Here is a 24629-nt window from a genome sequence, read left to right on the forward strand (position 1 = left end):
AAATGCAATTGAAGTACAACTACTGCGTTTATAATTATCTGAAGTGTGTATACATGTTTTTAGGAGACACCCTGTATTATCAGAAGTTGCAACGGAAACTCAATCATGAGGAAACAACATAAAATAAGGGATGTTCCATTAAAATTTTTTGAAAGGTGAGGGGGATGTGGAAGGCACAACTGTATTCTTTAAAAATGTCTGTCATAAAACAAAAGACATACTGTGGAACTGTTCCAACTTAAAGAAGGCTAAAGATATACGCAGTATTGGACCCTAGACAGGATCCTGTCCTACAGGGGACACAAATGCAAAATCAGACATTATTTAGATCAACTGATAAAACTAGAGTATGCATGATCAATTGACAAAAGAATTGTATCAGTGTAAATTTACGAAGTTGTTAACTGCACTGTGGCTATATAATAGCAGGAGAATCTGCGTAAAGGACATACATATATTTCTTGATCTCTTTATGTTTGCTAAGTTTTAAATTATTCCAATAAGAATACTTTTTTAACGTTGTAAACTGGAGGCCAATCTCCACACCTTGCTTAAGCAATATTGTTTGACCTGTACAGTATTTTTAAAGTTTTTTTTTTTTTTTTTTAATTTGCTGAATTAGTTTAACATTAGGAAAGTTTACATAACAATTCAGATTTTCAGTATTTCTTGGGGAAAAAAATTTAAAGAACCAGCAAATCTAGGCCTGCATTCCCTTCTGGCAACAACCTATTTTAGGTGGGGACAGGAGCTCTCCTGTTCACCTCATTCCCAACCTCTGCTTCTCTCACATTACCTGCCTCGTTCTTCTGGGTGCCTGAGGCTCTAGCTCCTGCTGGCAACAGTTATCTGGCATTGATAGACAATATCTACTTGTTTCTTGGTGGGTCTGGGGAAACGTGGCTCTGTATTTCTTTAAGGTCTCTACCAATTCTGACTTTTCAAAACAGAACCAAACTGTTGTGAGCCAGAGAAAGAGTTAGGATTTAATTTTCAGTACAGTGAGGAATCACTGACGTGTTCTCCACAGGGCAAGGATACGGTCTGACTTATATTTTCTGCACTTTGGAGGCTAGGTTGTAGGGGAGCAAGAGTGGATGCTGGGCGTTCCAAGGAAATTCCTGTAGGAGTTCCAGGAAGAGACAACAGGAGCAGGGCAGCTAGAGGAGTGAGTGGCTACAGGGCTTCCTTCCCTATCCCCTCCCCTTTTCTTGGTCCAGAAGAAGACATGCCTCTGGAGTAAGTTAAGAATTAGGAACAGGGCCTGGAGACACAAAGTCTGCAGCACTGATGCTGCAGTGGAACTGGAGAGACCCCAGCAAGTGGAGTTTGTGTGGCCATGTTACCCTGGCATCCAGTCATTCCAGGGGACACGCAGGGAGGGCACTCAGACAAGTAGTTAAAATAAGATGGACTCTGATTTCCTGCTCTGCAAACGTGACCAGTCCCCGCAATTACAAAGGAGAAAAGACTTGACCCTAAAAACTATTTTTATCGCATTTAGAACATGGCTATAAACCATTTGAATGGTTAATACCGCGCAGTCCATAGGACAGAAAATAATCCCTTATTCTGTGTGCTAAATGTTTAAGCATTTAAGAAAGCCTTGGCATAAAATGCTTTAAAGTAATTTTTACTACAGTTTGGAAAACTATTGAGGAGGATAAGAATTATAGTAAAGTTCTTGTTTCATATGACCATGAAATCATATTGTAGAATTTAAAAAAAAATCCTCACCTGAGGATATTTTTTCCATTGCTTTTCAGAGAGTAGAAAGGGGAGAAAGAGAGAGAGAGAGACATCGATTGGTTGCCTCCTGAACACACCCCAACTGGGGCTGGGGATCGAGCCCGCAACTGAGGTATGTGCCCTTGTCCAAAATCGAACCCAGGACCCTTCAGTCCGCGGGCTGATGCTCTAACCACTGAGTAAAACCAGCCAGGACCCATACATTGTAGAATTTTAAAAAATAAGACTACTGAAAGATCTATGTCTAAAAAGGGGTAATTGTATGAGTGCATAATGTATATAAAAACTAAAAGTCATGCTCATGTTTTTCCTTGATAGACATTAATGGAAAATTTTCATTAATTCTATTATGACAAACTAACAAAATGAAACAATATAGTTCACCAACACCAAATGGCTCTATAATAGTCATTTCTGATTAATTACTCTAGACAAAATTAACTCTTGACATTCTAATTATCACTAATTCTTAAAATGGGCAATTTAAAGGGAAAACTAACTGCAAAGCCTTTAAATTTTCCTTTGTTTTCTATTTTCCTTAATGACTACAGTTTCACTATTTAGCAGCAGAGAAGTACATGAAAATATACACCACCTGTAAATTATCTTGTATTTTCCATCTCGTCCTTTGTCTGATAAGGCAACCTCATAACTGTAGGGGAAGGAAAGGCCACTGTGGGGTCCGCATGAGAGTCCAACAGGGGGAGCCCAGGACAACACAACTGTTCTTGCCTGAATATTAGAAACCTGAGGAAGAAAAACATGGACAAAAGTATTCATATCCATTTCACAGAAATCAAACACTACTTTCAATAACATTTTTGTGATTATTAGTAGTGGCATCAAACTCACTCAGATTTAATTCAAGGTAAACAATTTTATTTGAATGACAGCAAACAAAAGCATCATGTATGGTACTCTCTTGTCAAGTCCTAATGTCCAACATATAGCTCCTGTGACATCTGTCCTCTTACACAAACTTTCATCTAAGTCCTATGTAATTCATATCCAGTTCTCCAGAAAGTAAAACAATCTGTGATGTTTGGAAATTTTTTTAAAGGTAAAAAGTTGCGTGAAAGATCTCAACGATCGAGATGCCCATTACATTATGTGGAAGGAGTCATATCCACATGTACTATCCAGTAGCCTCCAAAGCCTCGCTCGGTGCAGAATTATCCTGCAAAGCTAATATAGTAAGTCCTCACTTAACACTGTCAATTAGTTCTGCAACTTTAAGTGAAACGACATATAACAAAACCAATTTTACCATAGGCTAATTGATATAAACAAGAATTAAGTTTCTGTGGCATCTCATCAATATTATAAAGGAGAGATGTTGAACAAAGCGAGGTTATTTGAGGACCCCCTGTACCTTACATATCATGCTCCTTTTAAGTCCTGAAGGCTCGCAGGATAACCCAGTGATGGGGGAGTGGACCCAAGGCCCAGGATGACGAGGTAGAAATCTTTGTGGAGGTGAACAGTTCACCTCTCCAAGCTCCTCTTTTATCTTTTTGGTTTAACCTCTGCTTAAAACTTCATCTGAACACAGCAGTCTGACTCTAAACACCCCAACTTCCTCCCCTTACTTAGGGCTTCTCTGAGGCATGTTCTGTACTGTCTGCCAGCCATCTTCAGCAGGACTCCGCCCAGCTGCAGCCCACTCATTCACAGACTGCACGGGCTTCCTTCCCTTCCATCTCAAGTCCTCGCTCTGATGGTGCTTCCTGGGACACCTCCCCACATACACTATTTGCTCTTGAATCTTTGTTTCAGAGTATGTTTCTGGAGAAATCCAATCTAATGCATGGTCTAATTATATAAAATTACTCTATGAACAGAACTTTAATGTTCTAATTTTATAAAGGATATATTGTTGCTCTCTGGATAACATATTAAAAAATAACTGAGTTAATATAGACTCTAGAGTTTCATGTTCAAATTTTACAGCTGTAGAGTATTAGGCTGTGGATGGAGATATGTAAACTATTCAATCACCATCTTTTTGTCACTATCTGATCTAGATAAAGAGTACTGAGATATAACATAAAATTATTTAAAAGCATGAATAGTAAATATAAACATTGAGTCTTCCTTTTCAGTCTGTCACTCATTCTACTTTTAGCAGAGACTAGCAGTCCCTGTCCCGCTGTCCCCCTCCTATGCCATGGGGCGGTGATACCCCTTCAGGACGCCGTCTCCTTGCAAATCCCTGTGACTTAGCTTTTAACTGTCTTGCTTTCTTGGCTTTAGCAAACTTCTTTTAGACCGAGTACAAATGTTGCCTTTGCTTATTCTTTTAATCATCATGCCTCACCCTGTGAGGGGCTATGGACACAGAGATGATTTATATATGATCTTTACCTCAAGGAGCACCAGCCTGGTGGAGAGAAACAGATGTGTAAGGGAAGTTGTGGCAGATACATGGAGCACACAGGGATCCACAGCACTTGATCTGGATTCAGAAAAGGTTTCTGTACTGTCCTGCCTGGTACCCTGCTCAGAATCAATCAGAGTTTTCTTTGTGCTCTGGCTACATTTTGCTGGTACCTGTATTTGCACTATACTGTGCTTTGCTTGGTTATTTGTATGTAGTTCCCTGATACATTTTAAGGCAACATTTCTACCACATACACCAGAGTATTTGCTGAATTCCTTCATATACCATCAACGAGTAATCTTTAGGTACTAAGTATTATATTTGATTTTTAACTTAAAAAGAGATATTTTGCTATGAAAAGTTCACTTTATAATATAAAGGTGGCTGATTAGGTACTACTGGGAAACATTCAATTCAGGTGATGAATGCTGCTTTGCACAATTCCAAGAGCACAGTGAGTAGTGACACCACGTCCATAAATGGTGGCATGCAATAACATCATGTCTCAAAACAGCTCTGTCAAAAGCAAGCACTTCAGGTGCTGAGCAAGTACCCATGAGCTCACAGTCCTTTAACCTATCTTTTCATCAGCTTCTAAGAATTTATTTTTTCCTTTCGGACTTAGTTATATTATTACTTAACCAAACAGTGATATATCCTTGAAGCATCAACTGAAGTTCCGTTTTCCTTTTTCCTACATTCCCTGAGTAAACTTCAAAGAGGAAAACTGTCACCTGAACACAGATCCCTGTGCAAATGCAGTCTTCCGATAGGACAGTCTATCAGAACTGCACTTTGAGAACTCAGCATCACTTTTAAAGGACAGTGGCTTCGGGGAATTTTTTCCTCGAGCTAAGCAGCCAGCCGGCCACCTAGATCACTACCACAGTTATAGGGCCAAACCCCTCCTGTGAGCCCTCTCTGCCTCCCTTTCACTGATCCCTGGGCCTCAGGTTTCCTTTCTTCAGGCAGTGGAAACTGAGAGAAAGAGGGCTTTGTCTCTGCTAGAACTTGGAACTCACTTCCAATTCAAGGCTGATGCCAGGAAATTACATGGTGCCTTTCAAGAGAATATCACGTAAAAGGGAATCCTCGGCATTAGAACTGCATTTCTTACAAGTGTGCGGGGAGGTGATAACCTTAATGAGAGATTCAGAACTCTAGGAATTCTAGCTGGGTTCACACCTCTCTCAGAGCAACAGCACGCTCACACTGCTCTCCCTCAGGGGTGAAACTTTCTCAGTGGCAGTGACCACTGAGCTGAACTGGGGCACAGCTAATCTGATCATCACAATGATCGTCATGGCTGTTATCCAGAAATAGAAGTCAGAAGCTACAAAACTAAATAACTTTCTGATGTTTAATTATTCTTCCATAAATAGAAGTCAATCTCCTTTGTAATGGCAATTAAAGTGGTGATTTCCACTTACAAAATTATTGGATAAGTGCCAATTTGACATTTGTCTGGGTCCTATTGATAGAAAAGGTCTGTTGTGTGGGTTACCAGTATAAGTCTGCATAGAAGTTATTAAACTGCTTTAAAGTATCTTGAAGGACTCACAGAACCACCATCTACTTCTAAATGATTACATACTGATTAGAAAGCATTCTCATCTGCGTATTTATTAAACAGAGATTCCAACTTGAGAGCTGTTATTCGTTAAAAGCATCTATATGCACACAATTCAGAAGCGATAGCACACATCCTTAACTCTCTTTCTCCTGTCCCTTCTCTCCTGTTCATCCCACGTGATATGATATGCAAATGACATTATTTGGATCAAAAACACCACTTACTCTCATAAAGTTAAACTGTGACTGTCATGTTTAAAAATATTTCTATGTAAGTTAGTAGCTTCTAAATTTGGTCTGGTCTTTGGATTTAACTATGTGGGTGGCCTGCTGATCCAATTAGGAAGTATGTTAAGGAAATATTACCACAAAAAAAATTGGCTTCACTTCTAACGTACCATCATGAAAAATAACACAAAGGAAAATTAAAAAGGAAAAGGTCAAAGAGATCGTTATTCAAAGGAAAAAAGGATACTCAAATCTAGGGGCTTCACAATCATGTGTTTCTGTAATTCCTTAAATGCTAAGAACCTCAAATCTCTTTATCTCTCAAGGAATTGCTTCTTGCAGGGACAGTTGTTCCTGTAGGTCAGTTTCCTCACTTCTGGAGCCAACTAATCAATTGTTTCCATAAGCTAAACATTAGCACATGGAAACAATGCGGGAACCACAATTTCAGGTTACATTTATTTACACCCTAAAAATAAATAGTATGTGGAAGACTTCATTTAGCGTCACCATGTGAGTAGATGAAGCCACACTGGATTGGAGATGGCTAGTACCAACAGAGGTTAATTCCTATACCACTTAGAATAATATCAAGCTTATTTCTCTGGTATAGCTGTGGCTGTTTGTACAGTCCCCAAAGCATCTAATTGTTAGACTCTCAGGACAAATACCTAGTATACTTGTACCCTGCTTTACTCAATGACTAAATATTTGGATCTTTACAGCATCTAAGTTTCCAAAAAGTAAATGACTTGCTTAAGTCAGGATGCCCAACATTCTAAAAAGAGGACTGAAATCCACAAGTTCTCAATACTGTTTCTACACATTAAACAAATCACCTGCAAAATCTCAAAGAAAAATATATGCCTTTTATTTAAGGTGTTACCAGATGTGGCTGAAAGAAAAAAAAAAAGAACAACAATCCTTCATACAATTGTGTGCTGAACTTTCTGCAGTTCTGCTTCTTTTCCTGCAAGGTGGTCGGATACCCCTCCTTTGTATTTCAGAGTGTAGCTGGGAGCTTGACTTTTGCCTAATGATATGCTATAAACTACAGAGAAATACTCCATACTCCATTCCCAGTACTCTATAAATAGTACATAATTTACTTCTCAGTCCCATGTGGTATTTATTATCCTACCTTTCAAAGGTGAGGAGACCTAGGCTCAGGGAGGTTATATAACTTACCCAAGGTCACAGAGACAGTTAATGGCCATGCTGGACCCCAACCCAGAGAACCAGATTGCAAAGCACAGGCCCTTCCTCTCCAGACTTCTGCCTCGTGCTTTGGCACTGGGCTGTCCCCACATTCCAGCATGCTGGCTGAGCCTCATCTGATGCTGGCCAGTCTTCAGGCATTTTTCTCACCTGCCAGAACCCAGCTGCAGCCACTGCAGTCTGCCACACATTTACTTAGCAATGTTTGTTAATGGTTTACGATGTGCCAAGGACAGTGCTAGGTGTGAGGGGCACAAAGATAAATAAGATACCATCATGAATAAGAACTTCAGATAGAGAAAGGCGAAGAGAGGGAGGAAGAGGAGGGAAGGGAGGAAAACTGTGTAAACAATCAACTGGGCTGCGCAGGAAGAATGGTCACCAGGCTGAAAAGGTGTATATGGGGGCCAGGGGATGGTGCAGTGGGCAGAATAATGACCCCTCTCACCCCCAACTAAAGATGCCCACATCATAATCCCTGAAGCCTGTGAATATATTGTTCTGCAAGGTAAATGGGAGTTTGCATTAAATTAAGAATCTGTGAAGCAGAGACTAATCTGGATTATCTCGGTGGGTCCAACTTTGTAAGTGAAAGAGGGAGGCAGGAGAGTCAGAGTCACAGAAGGAGACATGAGGATGAAAGGGGCCACAAGCCAAAGAATGCAGCAGCTTCAAAGAGAAGCTGGAAAAGGCAAGGAGTCAGGTTGACCCCCAGAGCCTCCGGTATGGAATGCAGTCCTGCGGACACCTTGATTTTAGCCTAGGGAGACCTATCTGACCTCTTAGAGGACAATCTTGCCATATTTTGCCTAACACCATAACTATTTACAAAGAAGCCTGTCTGCCTACTCTGATCTAAAAACTATATACAATAAGTGCTTAATAAATGCTGAGTCAAGGAAAAGACCAATGCATTTCAATATTGCTTTTATCTTGCTAGAGACATAGGGTCCTCAGAAACATGGACTCTGTCCCTTCTGCAGTAAAGAAATAACTAGGACTAATTCAAGAAAAACAGTGTGTGTGTGTGTAGAGACAAGGCAATGCAGTTTGTGGGACAGTCAACTAACCTGTTGCTCTGCCTTCTGTCTCCAATTATGACTTCAGTTTTCCCCATGGAGTTTTCTTCTTTCTGCTGCACTATAAATGTAAGCTTTTCCTATGATTCTGTCCTCAAGTGTTTTCAAATCTCTCTGTACTCCGGCCCCCACTCACCACCAAAGCTATCATCCACTCCTACAACTTGACCATTCCCATGAACGTGGTCTCCCCATCAGTACCTTGCTCCCCTCGCCCCACAGCATGGACCTACCAGACACCTGTAACTGCCCACTGTGTTTACTCTCCTGGATGCCCTGCTAGTGAAACAAGCCCTACATGTCTGAGAATTGCAGCGAATATACAAAAAGCACAAAGACATGAACCTACTCTAGAGAACTCACATATTACTGGGAAAGACCAGGAAACAAGTAAATGGAGTACAATGTATTAAATACATACAGAGCACAGTGAAGCTGGGGCAGTACTAGTGGTACTGCGCACTAAGTGGAGTATGAAACCAAGGAGTCACATTAGAGGAAGTGACTTCTAAAATGAGGCATCCAAGCCAGAAAGCCCAGTTATCATGACACTCAATTTCTGATAGGTTATAGCACCTTACTGATTTCTCTCTAGAGTGGCTCTAGTATCCGCCCTCTCTTTGCCGGTGGACGCCACACCCTAATTGACTCCCACAGCCTCTCGCCACCACTATAGTAACAGATTCCTGACATGTCTCCCTGGTCCAACCTCCTCTCACTCCAGTGCATCAGCCAACTGTGTGATCATCCTGAGAGCACAGCCCTGACTACATACTTCTTTGCTCAGAAACTCTACATGGCAACCTGCTCCTTCCCAGATTAAGTTCTGACTCCCCAACCCAACATCAACACCCCACTCCTCTACAAATATACCATTGTGCCCCTTGTCCAACACACCTCATGCTTTTCAGTTTAGTCAAACTCAGCTAAGTAGCCTGAAGCGTGTTTGGATTCTTCTGTGAAAAAGCCTCAGTATTTCAAACACATGAAGAATCAAGGTTTTCCCGTTCAGCTAGAAAACATTCCCAAGAACTTGGCTCTCCAATCTCAGATGAAAGGCTGAATCAACATTTTGAATGTTTCATTTCAATTTCAAAGCGCCTAGCAAAATCAAGTTCAAAACCTCTAATATCACCACTCCCACCAATTTTTTTTTCTTGCCATTACACTCAATATTTTGGACTTATTTTTCTCCGCTAATATTTAAGTATCTTTTTGAAACTCACCTGGAAAAATACTTGGAATTACTGAGGTTTTCAAAAATTATTACTACATTTACACATGTAAAAGGACATTACTAAAAGGAAACAGTTCTGTAGACTTTAGGGATGGGGGGAGGTGGGGTGGGGATGTATCCTTGGAAGTTGTGAAGAATACCTAATTGCATTCAGAGTAGCTAAATACAGGGGATGTTTCAGTGGATTACGACTAAACAGAAGACCTCTGTTCTATATTTTCATGCTCCATTAATAGCAGCACTATTTCATAGTTTATGAATAATCTGCAATGGAAAGGGGCCCTTTTGCTTACCTACTATGTGGTGAAAGAAAAGCACACTTGAAATACTTAAGAAAGTGTCATTTATGCTGAGAAGTCCAGAAGGCATACCTGTGGTTTCTCTATTCCCGAAAGAATGTCTTGCACCCTCTTTACTTCCAACTCATACTCTGCATGGAAAAAGAGGGGAAAAAAGAATCACAGTTAATATCATTAGAAGGCAATAAGGCTGTCAAGTTCCTTTCCCAAGGCCTTTACCAAGGGTTATCATTCAGTCAGTTGCCTGCCTGTTACCATGAACTTTTGGTATCACAAACATCATGAGAGTCAGAAACAGGGATTTTTTGGGGTAGGGATTTCGCTGTGGTTGTGCTAACCAGCCACTACATTGGCTTACATATTCACAAAGTTGACTAGATTAACACTGAGTTCCATCTAACAATTCAACAGGCAACAAGGAATAAAAGGCCCTAAGAAGGTGAAGGAGGATATCAGTGTAGCTAGAAGCTAAGGACAAGGAGATGAGTTTGAAGAGGCAGGTGCCAGTTCATGCAGGGCTGTGAGTTCAGGCTTTTGAGTTCAATTTTTAGTCTAAGTATGATGGGCAGCCAGCCACTGGAGTGTTTAAGTAGAGAGACTGACATGCTCTCCTTTTGAGTTTGAAAAGCTGTCTGGCTTTTGCATGGATAATGGACATATGAAGGGAAGGGTGAAAGCAGAAAGACCAGGCAGAACTTTGTTGAACTGGTTGAGGTGAACGATAGAGCTGGCCTAGGGTAGGGACAGTAGTAAGGTTGGTGAGAACAGGACTGGTTTTGGAGGCACAGGTCCTGATTGGATAGGACAGGCAAGGGTGAGAGAATGAGAAGAATCAGGGATCAAGAATAATCCCTAGTTTTTGGCTTAATCAGCTAGATGGATGATGGTATAAGATGGGGAAAAGGGAAAGTTTGGGGGAGGGGCAAGAACCGTTTTAGAAATGGAAGGGGAAAGGGCTGGGAGTAGGGAGGGTAGAGTAGGAAGAAGAGATATATGTATAAAAAAGACAGATGATGGAATTTAAACTTAGAATCTTTGCAAGATTTTGCTAGAGAAACCTTCTGAGTTTCAAAACCTTCTTGATGGATTCTAATTCTGAGTTTATAGATTGACTTAACTGTTAAACCTAGTTTATAAGCTAAATGCTTGAGATATATGATTACCAGAACATATGTCCTTGCCTTGGAGATATTTCCAGTCTAGTGGGCGTGGGGGTTGGGAGGTAGAATGAAAGCAAAAAGCCAATTACAGTGTGATAGGTGCTATGGTAACGGCCATTCAAAAGAGACTCTACAAGCTTCTTAGGGACCAACATCTAGCTGAGCTCTACGGACAAGCAGGCATTTGGAGGTCACCAGGAAAGTTGAACAAGGGGGTGAGAGGTCAGTAAACCCAGCTCTTCTGAGGGCTGTTCATTCTCATCGTTCACATCTAACCTCAGCGTCATCTTTTCAAAGACTCCCGCCTCAACTCCTACCCCTTACCCCAGCCTCACTGCAGTCATTCACACATCCTCCTTATTGCCTTCCTATCAGTTATCAAAACCTGAAAACTAATTCTCTTGTTTGTTCCCTTGTTTATTACTTGTCTCTCCTACCAAAATATAAGCTTCTGGAAGGCAGAGATACTATAGGTCCAGAAAAGACAATTTTTTTTCTGTAAATAACCAGGTAGTAAAATTTTAACTAATTAGTTTTTTTTATTAAACAATAGTTGACATATCATATTATATTAGTTTCGGATGTATAATACAGCGATTTGACAGTATATACACCTCATGAAGTGACCACCACAATAAATCTAGTAGCCATCTCTGTCACTGTATGAAATTATTATTGTAATATTGACTGCATTCCCTGACTGTACCTTACATCCCCGTGACTTATTTTATAACTCAAAATTTGTACCTCTTAACCCCCTTCACCTTTTTGCCTGGATAGTAAATATTTTAAACTTTGCTGGCCACGGATAGGTCACAAGCTCATTTATAATCATGTATTTATGTTAACATATAGATAATAATGGATCATACCCAAAAGTCAAAAGTATAAATAACCTGCACATCTTCTGGAAGCTCCTACTAAGTAAACCATAAATACTGTGTATCTTAGAAGTTCATTGTCAGGAAAAAAACACATAAGCACAGTTGCAATAAAAGAACTGGTTCAGTTGTTCAAGACAAAACTTTCTCAATCACTGGTTATTCTAGAATTTGAAAGAGCCTATGGTCTGAAATCCACACATAGCTAGATACATCCAAAGAGCTAGCTGAAGGAGGACATTGCTTCTGTCGTGACTGACAGTGCAAAAGTGTCTGAGAAGAACAAGAAGCCAGACCCCATCCTTGAGGTAATAAAGGTTTAGCCTAGAACAGAGATGACCACCTATTCAATAAAGAAAGATGAAAATAATTAAAGAGCTCTGCAAAAGAAGAAGCCTCAGGACTATGTAGGTACTAGGTATAGGGCATGAAAGAAAGGAGAAAAAGAAAAGTCCAAGACCCCTTGCCCGAGTCAGCTTTCAAACACAGATGACAGAAGAAATAGTCATGTTTTTGATAGAAAAAGAGAAAACGGGAGAGATGATTGGGTTAGAAGAGGAAAAAATCTGTGTAAAACTGAAAAGAATGGGTTTCAGATAAGAGCCAGTACTACACGAGAAAGGTCCTGACTGAGACGAAAACACCTTCCAGAGCGAGGTCATGACCTGTCTGTCTCACTGTAGTAGTGAAAGCCGGCGTTTCTGAGGACTAGGCATGTGCACGCCAACGCGCCACCATCCTGCTCACATGTACAACACCTGGCAAGGCGGCGTGCTCTGCTCCAGTTCAGGGCGGAAGTCTACCTGCGCATCCAAGTCTTCACCGCAGGTGCTGAGCACGATGCCTGCAGGTGCCTTTGCTGGCAGAGGAATGAGGGCGAGCAACAAATAAGGAGACTGAGGCCCAAAAGCAGGCGTGCTTCCCCAAAATCACAAGCCACTCACTCCCCTATTAGATCAGCCAAAACCCTGCATCAGAGCCAGACAGGGTTCATTCTTTAAGGTTCTAAATGGTGGATGTGGAGAGAGAAAAGAAAAATGCATTCCTACCACACTTATTTAATGCTTTTCCATTTGTCCTGCCACATGCTAAGAGAAAAAAGTAAATAAATGCCAGGCACACAATTTGCACAGAAAAGAGTGAAAATAAAATCTGTTTAACTGAGCTAAAGCGACAGTTACCACATAAAAAATAAACTCTTATATGAAAGCTAACACTCTGGTATGAAAATGCCAAAATTCTCAACTCTGCTACCTAAATAACTGAGTTAACTCAGACCTCAGCCTAGCTCTCCTACGCCAAGATTTAGCTTTGCCCTGGAGTCATCTCTGAATTATTATCACCCTTTTCATAAAGCAATTTCAGAGCCCAACTGTACTAAGTATATTTCAGGGTACATTTCTGCTTGCTCAATTGTTTTTTTCTCTCTCTCTGTTTCTGTCTCTCTGACAACCCCCCCCCCCCCCCCAATATTGTGAGAGAGGGGAAAAATAATAGCAATCCCCTCACAAAAACAAAAAAAAGGAACAGTTCTGATCCTTTGCCTTCTGGAGAGCCTTTATATCAAGTTAAGAAGAAAGCTATGTTTGTTTTTGTTTTCCCTCCCCTTAAGAAACTGGTATGTGGCAAATGGACAAGAGATTGTCCTAAAAGAGGCTGAAATGCAAGGTTCGGGCGCAAGGTTGTGGGGTCAGGTTCTCTTTCTCCATTATCGGGCCTGCCTTCTTCCCTCTGGTTTGCAGCAAGCATATTAATCCAGAGGCAAATCTTACAAGCCAACTTTGTATTTCTCCTGGCATGGAAGCTGCCATGAGGTTCAAACAGATTAAAACCATTTTTCTACCTGCTTCAATTAGGTTTGTGACCCCAGCGGAAGTGGACAGACACGACAACCCACCTTTTATATCACTACCTTCTCACTATGTGAAAGCCTTTTCCTCACAGTGAGGATGGTGCTGGTCAGTGAAAAAGGGATATAGGACACTCTGAGGATGGTGCTCCAAGCAGAGCAGAGGCATTTTGTTTTGCAGATATAAACACATGTGGGGGTGGATAATTTCCTGAAAAGGAGGTAAGATGGAAGCCGCTAGTTCAAACAAGTGCACTGAGTTGAGAACCACCCTATTAGGAATGCTAAAAAAGGGGCAAGGGGAAACGCAGCTTGGTGACTTATGCCTTTCTTCCCCCTAAAAGCAGATCTCCGAAGAAATAAAACATTTTTAGCAAAGGAAAAGTTAAAATAAAAATACACAAGCAAGGAAAATACATTTAAAAGAAAGAAAAAACCCACACACATAGAGGGAATATGTGTCATGTGAAATTTAAACTTTCCACAAATAATGGTTTTTATGTTTGCTCCAAAAAAGAACAGTAAGTTCAGACTGTTTGAATAACTGTAAGGCCTAAACTAATTAAAATAGCCCCTTTTATAAACACAATTTAGTTCTTTGGTTTGTTTCACATTTTTTCCTTCTTAGAAAAGAGCTGCAGCTAGACACTTAGCTGCTAGCTATAGAATGCATCCAGGGCTGGAGCAGCCCCTTCATTCCAGTGGGATGACATCAGCATTACTTCCTGTAACTTTCTGTCCAGTTCTCATCCACAGGCTCATTACAGATGTGCCCGGCATAACATGATATGCTTCCTCAGATTTGCCAAGGAGCTGACTTTGCTAATCTCTTTAACAAATTACGTGTAATAAACTAGGGGCGTGGAAAATATGCAACTTTTGGTCATGCCCATTTCGGGGAAAAGAGGCTTTAAGGCAACAGCACTCAATATAAAAACTATATGAACAGAAATAACCACTTTTAGAAGGAAAAAAAATGACTTGATAATAAGGTGGATATCCAGTTAATGTCTACAAATGCTGATGAGAATGAATGGGGATGAAGGAAAACAGCTTAAAAATGCTCAGTGAATTGCTTTTCCAATCAGAAAAATAAATCCACTATCTTTATTTCTGATTACTTATGCTGGGGAAAAGGGGAATCAATAAATACATTCAAAAGTCAGATTAATTACCAAAGAACCCACATTTAGTGATTATGACCCACATTTAATGGTGTTAAATACAAATATTAAAAATGTGTAAAATCACAAGGAATAAATTTGCAAAATATAAGGACAATGCAATTATTCCCAAAGACACCTAGTCCAGGAATAGCTTCAGATGTCAATCATTCTGATGCTAAAAATGCCAAGACAAACATCTCTGGCCATTTAGCTAGTTAAGTGGTCACTCTATTTGAAATTCTGAAAGATAGCCAAGGGAATTCCGTACTCTTAACACTAAAAAGAACGCAGGAGGCAGGTGAACATACATGGTGGGAAGTTTCTTTCCAATCTAGGAAAATATTTTCAAGAGTAACTTGGGTTTCAAACAGATTCTGGAACCTTAAGGAAAGGAGAGATGAATTCCTTCTGCAGGTGGAGTGCACGGCTGCACAGACGGGATGGCCAGAGAATGTAAATGGGAGAATGCGGGCTGATTTCCTCTGAGCTTTTGTTGTTTTTTCTGGAATTCAGTAGAAAGGATTCTTTTCTTTACTGGCCCAAGATTTGGTAACATTCACATTAATCAACCCATAGGCAAAATGGGTCACTTGATGCAAAAGCTGTATAATAGTTTGGGTATAAATATTTTAATACCTAAGTGCTAGGCCTGGGTCCTCAATTAAAAGGGAAAGCACCAGCTGTGAGACCCTTGCTGTGTCCCAGCTCAACTCAAAGTTTATCTCTTAGCCACCTTCTGTGATGTCAACTAAATTGGGTTCTCCCTGAAATACTAGGCAAGTCTATATTAATTTCTGTCAAATTAAGAAAAATTCTTGTGTTTACTTCACAAGGCAAAAATCATATATGTGCGTGGAACTCGACAAAAAGCAGCTAGTATTTTTAAGAACATTAAATTAAACCAGGTGAAAACCCCACAAAAAATGAATAAAATATTAGGTAGATGTGCCTGCCTGGCAAGTTTGACTTAAGTACAGTCTCTTCCTTTCCTTCTTTCTGCATGTTTGAACTATTTCACTTGCAGGCTGTGCCCTAACCTGTGCCAGATATAGCTCTTTTATTTTGGGGGAAGGCTCAACTCCATGATTATCCAGCAAAAGCTGGTACCCTCCCTGGGTGTGTAACAGGAAGGCGATTGCTTAAACACAGGATAGAATGACTTACAAAGGTAATTAAAGTTTATATACTACTTTCTGCACTGGCATCTATAAATGTTTCCGCAAAATGTTTTTTCATTAAGGCTTGGCATGTCACAATGAAAACTTTTCAAGTAGCACATTCAATGCTTATGCAAGACTGTGTCAACTGACAGGCAGAATCTAGGGAGCACAATTTTGTAATACATTAAATCTGAAAGAGAATTTTAATATTTATACCACCTATGCAACAAGTTTCAAACAGTTTTTATACTGTTTTCTTAATTCATATCTCATATGACTCAGTTACATGGATTTGAAGATGATGAGAGACATTCAGTCTATGGTGAAAGAACCCAGTAAAGTTCATCAGCTGATATGGGGATCAAATCCAGAGCTAACTTCATGTGCTAGAGTTCCATGTAAGTCATCAGAAAAGTCATTACTATCCATGATACAACCTACCAGGCAGGTAATGTCAATGAGTAAAAGAACATGGACGTATCAGGCTAAAGGGAAGGACTGTGGAAAACTGAAAAAGCCCTCATCCTATTTAATGTTATTGCCAGGAAGGATCATGGGTCTAAGGTTGACAAATATTGCCCTTTTTTTCCAGAGAATTTGGAAATGAAAAGTTTTTCATGAAATTGCCTACTTTGTGATTATTTTTATATCTATAGAAAAGTGAAGTAGTACTATGAACACCCATATGCCCTTCACCTAGATTGACTAATTGTTAGTGTTGCTATATTTGCATTTTATCTCTACATATACCAACATATTTAAAAGTTGTTGATATCATGACATTTCACTCCCCAAACTTCAGCATGTCGTTCCTAAGAACAAGGACCTTCTCATTCATAATCACAGTAACATCACAACCAAAGGATCTGACACTGATGAATAAAATCTAATCTACATTCCATACTCAAATTTCCCCAACTGTTCTAATAATGTCTTTAACACCCCACCCCACCCCCGCCATACAGGGTCCAATTAAGAAGACATGTTGCATTAGTTGTCAGGTTTCATTAGTCTCCTTTAATCTAGACAGAAATCCCTTGTATTATTAGTTATCTTCCTAAGGCTGATATTTCTGAAGAGTCTAGCCCAGTTTTCTTATAGCATATACCACTATCAGGATTGTATAACTATTTCCTTATAATTAAAATCAGGCTAAAAATTTTTGGAAAGAATTCTCTATAGATGCACTTCCCAGCCCATCACACTTGAGGAAGCATGCAGTGTCAGTTTGAACCTTCTGGTGATACTCAGCACTTGGATTTAATTACTTGGCTCCAGTGTGGCATAGCATAGTTCTCTGTTGTCAAAGCACCTTCTCTGTCTTTTTCCCACTTTATCTATTAACTCATAGATTCTTCTTTTAAGTTCAATAAACCTGTAATACTCCAGTGCCATCATTCTTTTGGATGCTAAAACTGTCCCAAATGTAGCTAGTGGGAAGCCCTTTAAGGTGTTTTCTGTGCCTCTTTGTCCATTTCCTTGAGACTTCTGTTTTGAACACCTATTAAATATTTTGGTTTAAGGTCACTTGGCCAACAGTGAGAAAATGTGCAGACCACAGGTGAGAGATTTTAGTAGCATAAAGTAGAATTTAGCCAAAGGTATCCAAAGATTCTCTTATTTAAATGTAACTAGAAGGAAAAAAAGTCTAAATATTTCTGGTTTCTCTATCTTTTAGAAATTAAAGTTAAAACAAAGCAAACCAATAGATTAAGGGCCATCTTAAATGACACTTTAATATACAGCAAACTTGAACTCTATAAACTTAAAAATGAACTATTGTAAACTTTAAGTAAAAAAAATATAGAACACATTTGGCTCTTCTTGGATTGTGTAATTTCTGCTCTCAATTTAACCTGGCCATGTTTCATTTCTTATTCCTCCTAACCAACATCTCCCTTTAAAAACAGATAATCAAAAGAGACAGCACCATCTGCTCTAATCCAACAAGGAAAATGGACTGTGTGCTAAATGCATCAAACTTGAGAAATATGAAGTTAGATTGGGTCACCAAGCAGGAAATGCCTAGTGGAGATGCTATTGAGAGATTTTTCTCCAGAACTAGGACCACTGTCTGAGGACCATATCCCACAAATCCAAGGGCAACATGAAAGAAGTCATGAGTTATTTTCAAGCAAATTACACCAAAGTCATATGCACTGATCTTGCTATCTCATTCTAAGTCTTTTATAAAATTAAATTATTTTGAATTTAAGTTATTTAGTTTTCTATATAAAATAAAGGACTCTTTTCAGCCACACAGCTGGCATCTGTTATCTAAATGGGCTGCCTTTGTTGTTCAAAATATGATAGTCATAGGCCTGAATAATGTCATTTGCATGTATGTTTAAAATGCAGTTAAAAGGTCCAAGAACTGGAATATTACATTTATACCCCAAACCAGCTCTATAAATGACACACCTTACCAACCATACCAGCCATTTCAAAGTTTGCAGATGACAAATCATTCTCACCTGGTCTCCATCTCCTAACAGCTGAGGTATACAGCCCCTGGAATATAGCGCATCAGGCCCAGCTGAGAACCCATAAGGAAAATCAGCCATTTGGGTCATAGACCAAACTGGACAAGAAATAAAAATGCACAAGAAGAAAATATAAAAGATAGTAAAGAAAGTAATAGAAGAGATGCCCCAACCCCAGTGTTGGGGGTGTGGTATGAAAAAGGAATGAGAGACATAAAAACATCCAAAATACAGCTCTCGCAATTGCATTAAAATTGGCAATTTCTCTGGTAAGTAATTAACTTTAAAATAATTTCCTGGGGATTATAATGATAAAATTTCTATTATAAAACACCAAAATGTAAGAGGTTAATTTGGGACAGACAAACCGTAAGTGACCAGAGGGTAGAGGGCAGTACAGAATAGGCACATATTCTATCCCTCCCCTGCGGGTCTGGCTGAGTTTCCTCATCCTTTATGCCTCTGCTGAGAGACTGAGTCTCCCCTAACATTCCATCTCCTCTCCATATTTAAGTGTATATCCAATGGCATGTTCCTGTTCAAAAGGGTAAAGGTAAGCTTCATGAGCACAGAATTCATGTCTGTGCTGGGTGTCATTGATTCCCCGGTGCCTAGTTCAATGCCTGGCACAAGAATATCTATTGAGTGTGTGACTGAATAAATGCTCAGAGAAACACTACCCACAAATGCACACACTATACTTTCAGTCTCTAAGTATTTAGAAACAAGCAAATGACAGACATCATGGTACAGAGAGTTGTTAAGAGAAGACACATTGATAGATCACAGTATTATATTAAAAACACACTGTGACAAAACTGTGTCCAAAATCCGCAGATCTATATTTTTGCACAGGAAACTAGTATGCACCTACTAAGTAATTCATAAGAGCCCTAAATTTTGTGTGGACCAGAAATATTTCTACAGCCAAAGCTAACAGTCTTCCTAGCAAAAACCTCAATAAAGCCATCACAATTGCTGTGATGATAAAAGTGCAACTAAGCACATTACTAATTAAGCAATTGAAAATTCTTGGATCTCACTTGGATCCTGGAGAAGAATGGAGCATTTTATCTACTAGTGGTAACTTTTTCATCTGAGACACAATAATTTAATTTCAGAAAATTAAATCGGAATGCACAAAGTTGTTTTTAGAGGCTAAAATGCCTTAGTTTTGTTTAGCCAAGCTAGCTGTTTTCCAGCTTTCCTGTCCCACAATAGTTTTTTTTGTGTGTACAAATCATGCGTCTCTAAAGAACCATTTGAGATGACTCTATTATGCCTATTTAGCAATTAGTTACTCAGCCAAATAGAGAAGTCTGACCTGCAAAAGTATTTGCAAGTCTCCCTTTTTGCAGTCTTAATGCATGCCTCCAACTGCCCTGACTACCCTTTCTCCTTTCTGCCTAGGAGTATGTGACCGTCTGGTTGCCTTTCTTCCCATAATTAACAGTCTTCCAATTGCAAGCCCAGCGAATAAAAAGCTCAGCATTTTCCATTGAGGGATTTCATTCTTTGCATTGCTCTCTATCTCAGACCTACAAAGTCCTACTTGGCTCCACTGTGGACTCAGCCTACAGCTTTCCACCTGTAGCAAGCATCTAGCAGTTTGACACTTTGGAGTACAACACTGCCACTTACTCAAACTTTAATTTCCGAGCAAGTTTACTGGCGCTTGAGCAAAATAGTAATGAATATTTCTTTAATCATGCTGGTAATAAGTAACTTAACTCATCCATTCCTACTAAAACTTCTCCAGTAAACTCCCAAACCACCCTCCACAACTAATAGTCAGTCAAAAAGATGTCCTAAGAGATAGGAATCAGAATGGTGTATACACAACAGTTTCATCTTATTCCTACACAGTAAAGGATGTTATATTTTCAGAAGGAAATTCACCTAAGGAATGAAAACACACGTGAATATTAAATTTCAGGTTTTAAAAAAGAAAGTATGACTTTTTTTTCCTATCAATGTGTGCACTGGAATAAAATTTTATTAGATTATTTTGAATACCCAGAGCAATTCAAAGAATTATAAACTATAGTATAAGAGTATCATTTATAATTAGATAGCCCTCTGTAATGCTTTGTTATTGGCTACATTGTGTTCCTCTAAAAATCCATGTGTTGAAGTCCTAGCCCTAGGTACCTCAGCATGTGACTGTCTCTAAGATAGTCTTTTCAGAGGTAATTAAGTTAAAAATGAGGTCATTAGTGTGGGACCTAACCCAATATGACTAATGTATTTTGTAAAAGGAGAAAATCTGGACACAAACACATACAGAGGGAAGATGATGTGAAGCCACAGAGACAAGGTGGCCATCTGCAAGCCAAGGAGAAAGGCCTGGAATGGTTCCCTCCCTCAGAGCCCTCAAAGAAACCAAACGTGCAGATGCTTTGATCTGGGACTTCTAGTCTCCAGTCCTGAGACAATAAATGTCTGTTTAAGCCATCTAGTTTGTGGTACTTTGTTATGGCAGCTCTAGTAATCTAACACATGTATCATCCATATGCAAATATATATTTGGCATTATTTTTCCCATTTACTAGATACAGATCCTACAAACTAGAGCTTTTAAGAATTTGGTCATCATCACATAGGCAAATCTACAAGAACCCAGTATCAATCCAAGACCTTCTGATTCTCAGTCTAACTCTATTTCTTCTTAGCAGGCTCTAAAACCTCCTCTCATCCTGCCATGAGGGAAGGCTGAGGAGAACAATTTTACTTATGTGAGATGAACAAATCTACTAGCTTGAAGGGACAGCCAGACCACTTGGTTCAGTACAAAATAATTACACTGGAAGTCGAAATGTGTTTATACTACTGCTTCCATAAGAGGTCATATTCAATTACAGAGGGCCAATTTAGAAGTCCAAAAAGAAGCTACTGAAAATCATTTGAACAGCTGATCCAAATAAAGACCATTTCCTATGATAATTCTACAGACTACTTCATGACAATGCCTCAGTAACACAGCCCCCCTCCCCATAGAAATATATCACTCAGGATGTTTTTGAGGCTAGAACACTATTATGCAGTCAGTAATTGCTTCCAAAACACATGTTACGATATTTTTGCAGCTGACTGTGGCTTTAGAGAAGAAGCACATACAGACTCCAAAAGAACAGAGACTACGGTGGACCATAAACTACAGCTGTTTGCTGTGTGACGCCACCTGAAATATCTGCATGTTGTTTTCTTCCCCATCAGCTAGTACAGAGTGTATCCAGACTAAACTCATTTACAGCTTCAGCTGTTTTTCTAAATTTTCAGACACTCAGCATTAGCTCAAATGTAGAGCAGCCATTTTTCTGAAGTCTTTCAGTAGGGATAAAGAAGGGGACACCAATTCTGTCCTTAGACAAAGTAATGACCATTAAAGTATAAATTAATATCTTTGTATTAGTAGAAAAAAGTTCCTAATTTGACCTTCTGTTACAGTCACTGAGCAAAAGTCTCACAAACATTTTGTTTTGTGGAAGAAACACCAATCTACCAAAGAGTGTAGCCCAGGCCTGTGCTGCTGAGGAGGCTAACAGTTGTTCTGTGCCCGTATAAGGCCCCCATATTATTATAATAAGCAGGAACAAACAGAGAAGAGAACACTGGGTGAGAGGCTGTGATTAGAATGCAGAGCAGGTGAAGGCAGCTGGTCCAGGTGACTTGTCTGACCACATGCGTAACAAAGGACTTTCTAAGGGAATGGACACACAGAAAAAGAGCTGAGGAAATGGATTCAAGAGTTTCTTTATGCAGCAAGTAGTTGGAACTGTTTATCTGTAATTACTGTGAACTAGTCTTCATCATAATGTAATTACACTACGTCATTAGTATTGTCGTGAACTAGTTTTCATTTCTACATTTTGAATGAAATGTGAAAGTCTTATTCTCTCTTCCTTGTCTATGCTTCCCTTAAGTACCTTATTAAATAGTGGTTACTAAAATGCAGTTGAGTAAGAAATTGCATGACCGGAATTATAAATGATGCCATCCAAGTGAGTGACCACTCATCAGGTACAACAATTAAAATATCACATTTGACCAGGGTTATATTCCAGCAGGATGAAGTGAAATGAACTAGAGGAAAAGCAAATAGCCTCTGTGCAGATTTGGGTTTATAGCCACCTAAGATTGTGAAATTATAAGCATTCCATCTGCTCACCAGCTGTGGTCCCTAATCCTCTTTAATAACTTCAGCCTGCACGACTCCATGAGAATCCAGGCGTCTTCCAAATTTCACTTTACATTAGTTGCCAGGATTGATATTTAGACACCAGTCTCCAGTGAAAGCAGCATAAAGTTGATTCACTGGCAGGTGTTAAATTTTCAGAAGAGTGAAAGGAAGTGGGAAGAGACTAAGGATGGGAAGAAAGAAATTAAGGAGGTTCCAAGATCATCACATTGAGCTTTTAGGGTTCTACACTCTCCAGTAAAGCCCAAAAGCTCAAATAAAGACTATGTGCCTAAAACGTAAAATTAAAAATTCCCTAAAACTTGTAAAAGGCAACATCTAAAAAAATTATGTCCAGTTGTGTCTAGAATGTGGTTATGAATTCTGTAGCAGCCAATCCTTTCCTCCACTGCAATCCTTAACCTCTGCCTTTTGGTCACCAACCAGAGACAAGGTCCTGGCGCTGTGAACTGTTTCCCACTGTCACAAAGCTCAGCTAGCTTTTCCTTAAGGTACTTAAAGCAGCTTCTAACTATCCATGCCCCCCCCAGTCATTGTAGAGTAGAAGAGAAGAAATGATTCCTTTATGACTTTTGAGCTTGGCAACAACCTGGTTTCCAGGAAAACACAGGCTTATGATATCTCCTGTATTATAGTTTACAATACCTTTAGTTCAGACTGCTGAAATCTTTTGAGAAAAAGCTGGAATTAGAGGTCTCTGTTTAAACCCACTGGTGGATCTGGACCCGAGCGACAATGTCGTAAGGGGGAGGACTTGCTTCCTATTCAGATGTCTTCTACAGAACAGGCTTATCTCCTAGGCTACAGGTCACAGAGGCTTCCTTTCCTAGAACGCTTTCATTAGAGGGCTCTCTGAACTAAGATGCGAGAGTCTATCTTGTTTCAGAATGTCAGTGCACTCTCTGGGAGAGAATGCTTTCATAAGTGGATGGAGTCTCCATTAATAATTCTCCAAGTAGAACCTGTTGTTCTGTCTCTCATTTTATTAACATTTGGAAGGTGATGGATCTCCACTTTTATTTCTGGCACAGACTTGAAGTTTCCTTAAGAACTCCCTGCTAAGAACACAGTGACCAGTGGAGGTGGTCCTGGCTGGAAGAGCAACGTGGGAGCAAGTGAGCAAACATCTCCGGTGCTAGTACAAAGTGCCCAGAAAGTCGGGGTTCACGACATTTCCCTACAATCAGAAAAGAATATTTTCATCTTATCTTTCAACAGAATAAGAACACACAAAACCATTCTGAGTGCTAAAGGTGGTGAGTAATACAAAAGTTACTATACCATTTTTAAAAGATGCTTTAATGCCCGGCCGGGCATGGCTCAGTGGTTGAGCATCGACCTAGGATCCAGGCAATTGGGGTTCGATTCCCGGTCAGGGCACATGCCCGGGTTGTGGGCTTGATCAATGACTCTCTCATCATTGATGTTTCTATCTCTCTCTCTCTCTCCCTCTCCTTTCCTCTCTCTGAAATCAATAAAGACATATTAAAAAAAATGCTTTAATAAAAGTGCTAATAGAATTAGACTACTAAGAGCTGTTGTCTGAAAAACATTCCCAAACGATGGGAGAAATCAATAGTTTAAAAAAAAGGTTGAATCAGTCTTCATATTAAAAACATGCTTTAATTTTCCAAAATGTTTTTACTGCCATGCAGTCCAGAGTATCTGAGTGAAGTTTTAATTCCTGTAAGTTACCTGAGGCTCAATGTAAACTGAATAGGAGAAAGCACACAGCACAGGCTCTACCGAAGGTAAGAGCTAATGGCAGCAGAAAGAATAATGGATTGCCCAGTGACTCTGAACCACCAGACGAGGCTCGTTCTCACTGAACAAAAAAGGGGGAGTAGTGATGACAGTTTATTACATTTATTTGGCAGAAAGGAAACATAAGACTTCATTTATAGGGAAAGGCCTTCCTCTGTGGGGATGAAATAGGCTTAGCATAAAATTCTTACCTGGCTGTTCAGTTT

General features: G+C 39.6%; 1 protein-coding gene across 5 annotated transcripts in view; it reads right to left on the minus strand.

The window, feature by feature from the left end:
- The window catches only part of FNDC3B (fibronectin type III domain containing 3B), a 294875-nt gene that overhangs the window by 74091 nt on the left and 196155 nt on the right, over positions 1-24629 (minus strand). For all 5 annotated transcript variants that reach the window (XM_087818325.1, XM_087818324.1, XM_087818322.1 and 2 more), the window contains 2 exons: positions 9835-9893; positions 2345-2496 (listed from right to left, as the gene is read on the minus strand). In XM_087818325.1, coding sequence (XP_087674451.1) covers positions 2345-2496; positions 9835-9893 — 211 coding nt within the window. The remainder of the gene's footprint in view (positions 1-2344; positions 2497-9834; positions 9894-24629) is intronic.

The sequence above is a fragment of the Miniopterus natalensis genome, chromosome 6 (genome assembly GCF_054644295.1).
Source record: "Miniopterus natalensis isolate mMinNat1 chromosome 6, mMinNat1.hap1, whole genome shotgun sequence".
Lineage (NCBI taxonomy): Eukaryota > Metazoa > Chordata > Mammalia > Chiroptera > Miniopteridae > Miniopterus > Miniopterus natalensis.